The following is a 12,657-nucleotide window of genomic DNA, read 5'->3' as shown; positions in this document are numbered from 1 at the left end:
AAATATTTATAGCAGCTTATGTGTGTATATATAATTGGAAACTAAGGAGGTATGTATCAATTGGGGAATGACTTAACAAGTTATGATATATGAATGTGATGGAATATTATTGTATTGTAAGAAATGATGGAGGGAATGCTTTCAAAGAAACCTGAAAAGACTTGTATGAACTGATTCAGAGTGAAGTGAGCAAGGGGACAATTTATACAAAACAACAATATTATAAAGACAAATAGCTTTGAAAGATTTAGGAACTCTGATCAATGCAATGACCAGCCATGACTCCAGAGAACCCCTGATGAAGTACAGCACCTGCCTCCTGACAGAAAGACGATGGATTCAGGGTGCAGATTGAGGCATTTTGGGGGGACAAAGTCAATACAGTAACTTGCTTTTGCTTTGTTATTTTTTTTGGTACCAAATTTTGTGTTTGTATCAAAGGATTTTTTTTCAGTAGCAATGGGGTGGGGAGGTGGGAAGGAAAGAATGTAGATTTTCACTGATTGAAAAAAGAAAATTTAGTTTTTAAAAAGAATATAATAAATTGAATATTTTACTTTCAAAGATGTCCTGCTTCTCCATTTCTGAATTTCCTTCTGTTCTCTTCTATGCATTAAAAAAAAATGCTACCAATGAATATATATATATATATATATTTCTTTTTTGAGGGGGAACAACTCTATAGCTAGCTTCCCTCGACCTCCAACACCATATCTACTAATAATTTTGCATTATTTGTTGTCATATGTGTTTATAATAACATGTGTGCATATACACATAAGTGTATATGTGTGCACTTTTTGGTGTGTATACAATATGCATGTTTAATACCCCCTGTTGGTCTTCTCCCCTTTCTACCTTCCTTTTGTTGTTTTCTTCCCCCATTAGATTATAAACTCCTTGAGGACAGGGATCATCTTTTTCTTATTTGTATTCTGAACATTTAGTACAGTTTGTAACTGACATGTAGTAGGTGCTTAATAAATGTTGAATTGAACTGAAAAATTCATACATATGGATACACATATAAATGCATACATACATATGTGCGTGTGTGTGTGTGTGTGCAATGTCAGCTAGTTGTGATGAGTCAACCTGAGTGACTCCATTTTAAAACCTTATTTATACTTTGAGTATGTACCAGTTAAGCTTCATAAGAAGACTTGTGCATACTCACTAATCTCATATCATGCTTACATGTACCAATAAATAATCCTTTTTCCCTCATATGAAAGTTGCTTGTTCTTGTCCGTAAAAAGCAGTGACAGTTTTGAATAGAGACTGGCTACACCCAATGCTGCTGCCTTTGTGAACTAATAAATTCCTTTTGTCTTATTTACTGAGTTTGCCTTACTGACTAGGGTGAGGCTCTCCTAAGATAGTATCAGTCTCAGTCAGTCAGTCAGTCGGCCTATTTGTCTGTCTGTTTCCCTCTCCCCATTATTTTCTCACTCTCTCTCCCTCCCACATATATACACATGCATACATGTGTGTGCATATACAGTCAAGCATACAGTCAAGCATATACAGACATATACAGTCAAGCAAAACAAACCCACCTTGGAAATTCAAAATTGCAATACTGCCATTTTGGAGGTCAGAATCTCCTTTCAAGTGAGTTAATGGATCTCTCATATCTATATAGCCAAGAGGGACTTTTAAAAATTGGGTCCAAGGACAGTGCTTGCATTCCTACTTACCTTTTCCTCTTGTCTCCTTAGGGATCAGTTCCAAAGCTTGCACCTCCGACTCCCCAGATTTAAGGCTAGACAAAGGATTCATTACTCCTTTGGTTGTGGAAACAGGCTGCTGGAAGCCTAAAAACACATAGATGGTAGCTCATATATAGAAAGTGTTCATTGGGCAGATTAGTCAGTGGGCCCTGCCTAAGATGTAAGTAGGGTTTAAGATTCTTCTGATTTCAGATATGCTGGGTAAGCAAGGTTCTCACCCTTGAGAATTCATTAGGACCTAGTTCTAAGGGTGACTATCTCTTCTGTGCCCTCTATTGGGTTTTTTTGTTTTGGTTCTTGTACTTACTTATTTGTAGGAGATTACTCATTTGAATTGCTAATGGACTTCAATCAAATGGGAGTTGTGATTAAATGAATGTGATGGTCTAGAATGACCCCAGAAGGAAGAGGCTTCTACTTGGAGTCAGGTACACTGGGTTTGAGTTCTAACTCTTAGTAACTGTATCTATTCCCTTTGATGAGTCAGGGCACCTTGCTAAGCCCTCACTTTCTCATCTATAAAATGGGGAATAACAAGATTTCATCCAATCTACACAGTAGAATACCACTGCTCCCCACCTCACTCAACTGGTCTAGCCAAATGGGTATTTTTGCTTTCTAATCACACAGGCCATTACATTAAACACCTCTGTGTCTTTGCAAAGGCTGTGTGCCCCATGCCTGGAACACACTTCCTCCTGACCTCCCACTTTTTAGAGTCATTCCTTGCCTCCAAAGTCTGGCTTAAATGCTGCCTTCCACATGAGGCCTCTCCTGTCTTCCAAATTACCTTGCATTTATTTAGTGTATGCTTATAGATGTACATGTGGTGTCCCCTCCCCCCCATAGAATGTAAGCTTCTGGAGGGGAAATCCTATTAATATTTGTCTTTATATGTCCGGCATCTAGCACAGTGCATAGTACATATTAGTTGCTTAACAAGTATTTGCTTGCCTGAATACATGCAAACCTTTTTGAAATAACAGAGAACTTTATACATGTGGTTTATTATTCTTACTTTGATACTTCTCTGATTTCACCAATATGGGTAATTTAATTCAGTGTATAGGATGTAAGCTATGCAGGTAAACCCATACCTTATAATTCTATTACTCTTGTCCAAGGTCCTCTCATAAATTCTACTGAAGAAGGGCTCTACCCAACCTACTGAGTGTCCCTACCTAGTTCTGTATATAAGTGGAACATGCAGGCTGTCCATTATCTCTTACTCTTTCTATGACCATCTCCTTTCCAGATCATATAATTCTTTGGTAATAATCTACTCCCCTATGCTAAATGCTTCACATAACATAGTACAACCTGCTTCTGATCATCAGGTAGCTCTACATTGCTCTTTGGCTGAACCTTCAATTGAATTCTTTTGGAGACCATGGTATTCTATGACTCAGAGTCATATATCACTATTGGAAGAATACTGACGTTAAAAAGATTGTGGGTAAACACACATATGTACAAATATACAGATGTCTACATATAACTCATGCAACATGTGTTTATATTGAGTGTGTACATTGTATCCCCATGCATGCACAGTGGGCACACACACATGTTCACACACAACCACATATATTACTTGCCCAGGGTCATACATTTAATGAGTGTCTAAGGCTGGATTTAAACTCAGGTCTTCCTTACTCAAAGTCTAGTGCTCAATCCACTATGCCACTTAGCTTTATGCATGTCCCAGTATGTACATATGTTTATGTCTATAGAGACACACATACATAGATACTTATATGTGTATGTGTGTTTGCATACAGATATACGTATAGGTATATGAGACTGGTCTTGGAGTTAGCAAGATCTTGGTTCCAATCCAAAGCCTCAGACACTTAATTGCTGTGTGACCCTATCTATGTCCTTTCACCTCACTGTGGTTCAGTATCCTCATTTATAAAATGAGGTCAGACCTGAAGGCCTCTCAGGTCCTCTTTTAGCTCTAAATGTAAGATTTTATGATCTCATTAACTATAGGTCTCAACCTGGACCACATTCTTCCTCCCTGTGGTTTTTCCTACATTTGTCTGAGCTCTTTTGAGTGATTATGGATCTCATTAAGGAAGCTCTGGGGCTTTATACTATCAGCACAATGTCATCTGGAAACAGGAACATCTGGAAAGATTCATCATTTGTAGGAAATTCCTCTTCCATTGGGGCTCAGAACTCAGCATCCTTTATAAAAGGGGCAAAAGCTTTTTTGGTGACCATGTGCTACATCAAGCCTCACTTGATATGATAACTAGAAGTTTTCTTATAAAGTCCTCCCTGTTATTACATCTTTCAAGGACTCGTGTGAGTTTTAGAGCAGGTACAGGAGAGATCTTATTGTAGCAGAGCCAACAAAAAGGGCAGTTAGTTCTTCTGAATCAAATAATTTATACTTTTAAAAAAAGTACAGGGGGATCTTGTAGTGACCGCATTTTCAGCCAACTATGTGACTGCAAAGAGGTGTTCTGCTGTAGGAAAGTTTGCCAAAGCCTGCCTATTTCCTTCTTATACCATCTTCAACGATAGCCTCTAGTCTAGTCCAATCTATGCATAGATCTCTTCATGTCATTTCACTAATCAAAAATCTTCAGTGCCTCGGTACATCCTGTAAAATTCAAAGTCTTCTGCCTGGCATTCAAAGCCCACCACAATCTGGGGCCATGTTACTTTTCTTGCCTTATCTTATACTCTTCTCCCCATCTATGCACCTTTTGCTGCAGCCAAACCAGACTACTCCATGTCCACCCTCTAAAAGATTCATATTTCTGCTTAGGCTATGTTCAATCTCTGGAACTATAATCTTTGATGTGTGTCCATGTTATTCACATACAATTTTTCTTGAGATGTGAAAGTAGGTTTGAGGAATGGATAATTGTTATCTTCTAAGTTGCTTTTTGGGATTGTGTGGGATGGGGAAGGTGGGTGGAAAGATAATCAAGTTCTTGATGTTTCTAAGCATTTGGCATCCTCCCCTTTTTCAAACATCTTGAGAATCCCCCCCCCAACTCTCTCCAATTTGTGTTAACCCTAGCATATATCTTCTCTGTGTAGTCTTGGTCTAGTCTGAATTCTCTTTGTTTTCTTTTGTGATATTTCTACTTCTGCAGGTTATACATTGGAGACTGTGATAGTAAAGTCCTAAAATAATGGCTTCTCTGTCACTGGTGGACAAAAAAGTTGGCAATAAAAATCTTTGCAGATCTTTCCCACTTTTTCCTCCTGTTCTTTGAGTTTTATCTTTCAGTACTCTTACTATGATCTGGCTTACTCAGGTCTTGCCATATTTCCTATAAACTCACTTTTCCCTGCATTGGAAATTATTGCCATATCAGTAGCCAGGACTTTCCTGTCTGTTAAAATATACTCGATTTTATTTTTAAGATGTTCTTCTCAATCTTTTCAAAGTATTCATGATAAATGGGCATGAGGTTTCTGTATAGTTTCCAAATCTTTAACTTTTCTCCTTTTCTACATGTTTTTCACCCATTTTGGCCACTTACCTTTTTGCATAGAATGGGTGAAATCGAACAAAAATAATAGTTAGAATTTATATAACACTTTAAGTTTTGCAAAGTGCTTTACAAGTATTATCTAATTTTATCCTCACAACAGCCCTGGGAAGTGGGTGCTATTGATGCAGACAAGCATTCATGGGTTACAGACATGGGTTAAATGACTTGCCCAGAGTCATACAGATAGTAAGTGACCAAGTCAGGATTTGAACTCAAGTCTTTCTGACTTGAGGTCGACCACTCTATCCACTCTATCCACCTATTAGAGTATGTTGACTTAATTTTGTGGGTCTTTCTGAGTTCTTGATAGGGGTTCTTTACCTTGTTATTATTTGTAACAGATGGCAAAAAACTATGATTACCGTCATGGTTGTCTTTTTGCAAATGGTCATTGTAAGTAATACAATAAAAAATAATCCATCAAATGATGTTTCCTCTTACCTTTTGATAAGCGGGGAGGGGATTAGGAAGGGAAGGGAATAAGCATTTATATAATTGCCTGCTACATGCCAAGAACTGTGCTAATCATTTTATAAATATCATATCATTTTTCTCTTCAACAATCCTAGGAAATAGGTGCTGTTATTATCCCCATTTTGCAGTTGAGGAAATTGAGGCAAAGTTATTGAGGCAAAGTGCAGAAGCCAGAGAGAATCAAAGAGGAGAATGAAGCCTGCCCTGAGCCCCTCCACAAAATGAGGGCTCCGGGGAGACTCATAAAAGGACCTTGTAAGCTCATGGGAGGTGTGCTGGTACAGCAGAAAGAACCCTGGATGAATAATCAGAAGACTGGTGTTTAAAACCTACTTCTGCCATTTGTCCAGGTCCATATAGCTAATAAGTATCTGGGGTTGGATTTGAACTTGGCTTTTCCTGACTCTAAGTCTAGTGCAATAAAATCAACTAACATCAACTACTTTGTTTCTCCAAGGACAAATATATGTGAGTCATCCTTCCATTTAGCTACAACTTTCTTTTGTCTTGTCGTAGCATTTATAGCAAATATGTCAAAACTAATATGATTCAGTTCCTCTAGAATGCCCATTTATTGGTCACCAGGCAAGGATCTTTATTGACAACTAAGTTAAAATTAATTGGAAGTCTAAAATTTGTATGATTCTTAGCACACTTTGTCTTTTTGCTTTTAGACTTTTATTATCACTGCAGATCCAGAAGGGGGCCACGTAAGACTGAGGACAATTTTATACATAATGTTTTTCATGTGTTTCTATTATCAAGAGGCTGGCTTACTGGTCTACTTAACCAAGCTGGCTACACTGTGTCACTGTGACCCTGCTAAAAGCAATTTTTTAGCATGACAGAACTTGTGTTCTGTGTTCATGGTCACCCTTGTGCCACAATGAGGGATCAGAGTGGAGTTTTTGAAAGGTTATTATTTTCACATTTGGACTGGGCATATAGAATGACAATGCAGATTCTTATGCAAGGTATCTCATTTCTTCCTACCCAGGATCACAAAGGCAAGATATAAAGCAAAAATCAGCACTGTTCATGTTACAGTCATTCTTCCTTCTTTCCATTTCTTGGGACCAGGGGTGTACTAGAGCTAGTGCAACTGGTTCATGAGAGGTGATTGTTAAATTTTTAGTGTAAGCATTTACACCTTGGAAACCGGCAAATGCTACAAAACAGGGCTTAGTTTATTATTTTGTGGATCATCTAGACCTAAGAAAGTAACCAAGAAAATGTTAATAATGCAGATGAAATTTAAAAATGTGTCCTGGGTACATTGTTTTTTGCTAGATAGCTTGTTGTTTAATATTTGCCATCTGTCTGGAACCCTTCAGGTATTTGGCTAAAGCGTCACCTTCCTTAATCTTGTAAAAGACTGCATGGCAGTCAACTAACAAGCATTCATTCACATGCCAGGCGTTGTGCCAAATGCTAGATATGCCATTGTGGCATATGCATTAGTTACATGTCACTGTATTAGTTATCTACAGAAGGAGTCAACAATGGAAGTATTCACCAGATGACACTCTACTCAGTGACCTTTCTAAAGGTTCCAGTAACCCCCATAAGTAGAGCCATGCTAGACCTGAGGCCAGTTCACATTCTGCCTCAGACATTTCCTAGCTCCATGACTCTGTAGAAGTCACACAAAAACAAACTCCACTTGCCTCAGTCCCCCACCTCCCCCGCTGTAAAATGGAAATAATAATAACACCTACCCCTTAAGGTGGTTATGAGAATAAAATGAGGTAATAATAATAACAGTAACAATAATGAGCGAATTGCAAACTGTTTTACAAACCTTAAAGCACTATATACATTCTCTTGTAATTATTAGCTATCATAATCCCCTAGCTCGTTTCCACCATTGGTAAGTCCAATATAGGGTTGGTGCTAATCAGCATGAATCACATCCTTTATAGTTAGACAAATTAATCTAAGGAATGACATGAAATAATGCTCAAAATAGAAAATCTGTTATCTGTACTTAGGTTTAACTTTCAGCAAACAGTCTGATAGGATTCACAATAGTTGGTTATCTCAGCAGCTCTGGATCTTTTCTCCATGTGGTTCCCCATCCTGGTCTCTACTTTATACCCCCCTTCCCACCTCTGCCCCCGGTACTAAGGATAGTAATTATTGTGTGTTCTGCTTACAGTAATTGCTCAATTAATATTTCTTGAATTGACATCCATTTTTTCTGACCACCTTAATTATTTCAATTGCTCTCTTTGTGGTATCGTCTGTGTTGTATTGTCTCTTCCCTGGCCCTCATACACCAACACGCTTGACTTCATTAATCTGTTCCACAGCCAGGGAATAAAAATATCCAAGGCAAAAAACAATCCACGAGCCACTTACCTAGCAGTGCTATAGTCTCTGGGCGTATTGTACCTTCATGTCCTCTGACAGCAGCTGAACAAAATAGAAAAAAAAATTCTCTATGAAAGCCAGTTCTTCCCTTCCATCTCACCTCTGTTCTCAGAAGGTAGACTCATTATGATAGAAGAGGAAGCCAATTAGAGACCTTGTAACCTCTCTCTGGGCTCCCATCACTTGTTGGTTTCCATGAACTAAGACAGTAGTGCCAGTTGAAAGCACATGACTATAAATCCAAATAAGTGTTTATTGACCAAGAGCAGTAAGAACTAGCTGGTCCTTAAACCAACTAAAGCAAAAGGCTTGGGTAAAGCTCATCTGTCTTAAAATGAGAAAGCAGGCACTTCCCTCCTCCAATGTGTAAAGATCTTTGAAGCAAGTAGAAAAGGGATACCAAGAAAAATAGTCTGGTGGGGAGAGGGTTCCTGCTGATTAGATGATCTAGGGAAATCTAGCTAATCTTGCTGAGACTCAATTTCTCTTTCTGTAAAATGAGGGTAATATACAGCATGGTGTAGGAGACAGACAGCTAGCCTTGGAGTCAGAAAAACTCAGATTCAGACCGACATTAACCCTTTTTGGTTAAAGGTTGTTGGTACTGCCACTGACACACACTGACTAGGTGACCCTAGTCACTTAACCTTTTAGTATCTGAGGCAACTATCTAAGACTATAAGTTGCTGAAAAGGTATTCATCTGCATTGATGGAGAGTTTTGCACCAGGAGTTTCCTATATCAACAAAATTACAAATTTGTCCTTTCTACCAAAACGATGATGACATCTGCCCTTGTTTACCCCTCAGGTTTTCTGATGTAGCGAATATTAAATGGGAGCAGATGGAAAAATTTCTGACTCTTCTACACGGCATTCAAGGTCCTCTACAACATGGTAGAACTCTACTTCTTCTTGTGCTCCATGCTCCAGTAACTAACATGGATAGTTTGTTTCCTCTCGAACACAATCAAGGCTCTCCTGCACCTTGGCTTTGCTCAGATTCTTCCCTGTTCCCAGATGTTCTTCCTTCCCTTCCTTAACTGTTGAATTCCTACTCATCTATTAAAGACTAATACAAATGTCACTGCAACAAGAAAACTTAGTAGTAGAGTCAGGGAAACAACACAGCTCTTGAAGACCATAGAGAGAGGGGACCTTAGTTTGCTCATCTTTAAAATAAGAGTTGGACCAGATTATCTCCATGATCCTTTCCAGTTCTCATTTTTTTTTTCCTTAGGTGCCTCCGAATAATTCCATCCTAATTTTCAGGACCATTTCAGTCCTGGTTTAGGGCTTAGCTCATCACAACAGGGACCTCTATCATAGGCCTACAGTGTTGTGGGAGGTCACCACTGATAAAAAATTTGGCTCTGGAAGGCCAAATTTTGTCATTTATTTACTCACTACTCAAATAGCATGATTTCCTATCCTTTTACAATCCCATTCCTCCTCATTGAATGTTCCCCAATTTATCAATGTCTTTCCTAAAATATGACACCCAGAAACGAACACAACATTTTCATCTGGGGTCTGACTAGGACAGAGTACATTGAGACTGCTCTTTTCCGAGTCCTAGACACTATGCCTCTTTTAATTCAGCCTTAGATTATGTCAGATATCACATTCTTGATTCATCTTGAGCCTGCAAGTCCACTAAGATCTTCAGATCTTATTGAGGTTCTGGGAAGAATGACAACATCTATCACTAGGCTATACTTATAGCCTTTTTACCCTTGTAGGATGTGGTTGGCATTTTATAATCCACTTCCACTTTCTTTGAGAAGGGACCCCCTCTCATTAGACAGCAGAGGAGAATTTTAATGGAGATACTTCCCTATAGGGCTTGATAAATAATGCTGAGGAAAATCCCTTCTACGTACCTTCCACAGAAGAATCCTCCAAGCTGCTCTCTGTAGGCACTTCAGGAATGACTGTGAAAAGAGAGGCCACAACTTGAACGAATAATCCAAACTTGGTGTAAATGCCAAGAGAGAACACTGAATGATAGAGCTAGAAGAAACCTTAGGAACCAGTTCTAGTCCAAGGATTCTTAAGCTGAGGTCAGTGAACTTCTATTAAATGTATATTTGGGTATATTGATATATATTTGGTATATTGATATATATGTTCAGTCGTTTCAGTTGTATCTGATTCTTCATGACTCAATATGGAGTTTTTTCTTGGCAAAAGTACTGGAGTGATTCACCATTTCCTTCTCCAGTTCATTTTCCAGGATGAGGCAACTGAGGTAAACAGGGTTAGGTGACTAGCCCAGGGTCATGCAGCTGGTAAGTGTCTGAGGCCAGATTTGAACTTTGGGAGATGAGTCTTCCTGACACCAGACCTGACACTGTATTGCACCACCTAGCTGCCCCATAATGAAATACAACCTTGACATTTATTGTATTTTTAAAAATATATATTTTGATAACTGTTTCAAGGTGATCAAATTCCCTTTGCCATCCTATTTATTTTACTTTGTTTCAAAGCATTATTTTAAGAAAGGTCCCTAGGGTTCACTAAACTCCCTAAGAGTACCATGGATGTCCAAACACACACACACACACACACACACACACACACACACAAGGTTAAGAAGCCTTGCTATATGGGCAGCTAGGTAGTGCAGTGGATAAAGCACTGGCCCTGGATTCAGGAGGACCTGAGTTCAAAGCCAGTCTCAGACACTTGACACTTACTAGCTGTGTGACCTTGGGCAAGTCTCTTAACTCTCATTGTCCCACCGAAAATCAAACAAAAAGAAGCTTTGTTATAGTTCAACCCCATAATTTTATGGGTGAAGAAACTAGCCAAGAAGAGTGAAATGACTTTTCTAAGATCATGCCCTTAGTTAGTAGTAGAGGCAGGGAAACAGCACAGCTCTTGAAGACCATAGAGAGAGGGGACCTTAGTTTGCTCATCTTTAAAATAAGAGTTGGACCAGATTATCTCCATGATCCTTTCCAGTTCTCATTTTTTTTCCTTAGGTGCCTCCAAATAATTCCCTCCTCATTTTCAGGACCATTTCAGTCCTGGTTTAGGGCTTAGCTCATCACAACAGGGACCTCTATCATAGGCCTACAGTGTTGTGGGAGGTCACCACTGATAAAGTCAGCAACATTTCTATGGTGGCAATGAGTTAAGCGAGATATTCAGCCTGGAACTTTCTAGTTGTCTCTGACCCCCAGTTTTTCTCAATCAATAAGCATTTTTTAAGTGTCTACTGTGTGTCAGGCACTGTGCTAAGAGCTGGAGAGACAAAAAGAGGCAGAAGATAGTCTCTGCCCTCCAGGAGCTTACAATCTAATTTTGGAGGAGGCAAAATGCAAGTATATATAAAACAAACTACATAGACAATAAATAGAACATAAATAAAAGAAGGAAGGCAATAGATATTGAGGAAGGTTTCCTGTAGAAGTGGGATTTCTCTTCTTTAAGACACTTGGAAATGTTTACTTTCCCAAAGTCCCATTTTGACATCAGCAAAGTTCTCTGCTAGCAATTCCCATTCGAGCTATCTTCATGACTATTAACAAACCCATTTGTATACTAGTTGCTCCAAACAAAAATCCCAAATGAGTCCTTAACCAGTGATCTTGGGGTCAGGAGGGTGTGGAAGAGCATCAGGAAATGGGAAAATAGAGAAAGATTGGAATATTAAAAGTGATAAAAACAAAGTTCACATGTATATACAAATATATCCCTACAGTTTACAAAAAGTGCTTTATTCATAAGGACACTGTGAAACATGTAAGGCAGAAATTATTGTTTCTATTTTACAAATGATGAAACTAAGGCTCAAAAAGGTATTAGAGCAGAAAGAAGACTAGACTTGGAATATGAAGAGATTGGCTCAAGTACCAACTCTGACAATTACTCTGTGATCTTGGGCAAGTCACTCTCTTCCTGGGGCTTCATCTGTAAGACAAGGGGATTGGACTAGGTGCCTCTGAGTTTCCTTGCAACTCTGAGATTCTATCATTCTGGGATATCATGAGTCAAAGTAAGTGAATAAACAATAAAACATATTCTTTGTGGTAGTTCTTTTGTATTTTCCTCTAATAATACCTTCTGTTAGTACAGTTGATGTCCATGGTGCCAAAGAGCTCTTGTGGGTAAGAAGCTCTGTGGAAGGAAAGGGAATATTTAAAAACAAACACAACCCCTTCTTATCAAAGCTGTTTCAAGTACAAAATACCATAAGAGTAATTATCAAGAAAGGACCATCTTTGGCAGCTAGGTGGCACAGTGAATAGAGCACCGGCCCTGGAGTCAGGAGGACCTGAGTTCAAATCTGGCCTCAGACACTTAACACTTACTAGCTGTGTGACCCTGGGCAAGTCACTTAACCCCAATTGCCTCACTTAAAAAAAAAAAAGGACCATCACTCAACATTATAGATTCTCCCAAACTTATAGGGATTTTCACAGCTAAGGCCTGTGTCTCTAAAATAAGATGATAGATATACCTGAGGGTCTTGGAGAATGGCCTTGCCAAGATGGTGGAGAAGGATTCTGGCTCAGAGGAATACTGTAGTGCAAGTTTGCTTGTTTCT

The 12,657-nt window shown here is 38.9% G+C and overlaps 1 protein-coding gene across 1 annotated transcript in view; it reads right to left on the bottom strand.

Annotated features, from left to right (window-relative positions):
- The window catches only part of OC90 (otoconin 90), a 55,141-nt gene that overhangs the window by 17,423 nt on the left and 25,061 nt on the right, over positions 1-12,657 (bottom strand). Inside the window, exons 8-10 of the mRNA XM_043991651.1 lie at positions 9,983-10,033; positions 8,090-8,143; positions 1,701-1,817 (exon numbers count right to left, since the gene is read on the bottom strand). Coding sequence (XP_043847586.1) covers positions 1,701-1,817; positions 8,090-8,143; positions 9,983-10,033 — 222 coding nt within the window. The remainder of the gene's footprint in view (positions 1-1,700; positions 1,818-8,089; positions 8,144-9,982; positions 10,034-12,657) is intronic.

The sequence above is a fragment of the Dromiciops gliroides genome, chromosome 1 (genome assembly GCF_019393635.1).
Source record: "Dromiciops gliroides isolate mDroGli1 chromosome 1, mDroGli1.pri, whole genome shotgun sequence".
NCBI classification, from domain to species: domain Eukaryota; kingdom Metazoa; phylum Chordata; class Mammalia; order Microbiotheria; family Microbiotheriidae; genus Dromiciops; species Dromiciops gliroides.
This window is presented reverse-complemented; position numbering and strand designations above follow the sequence as displayed.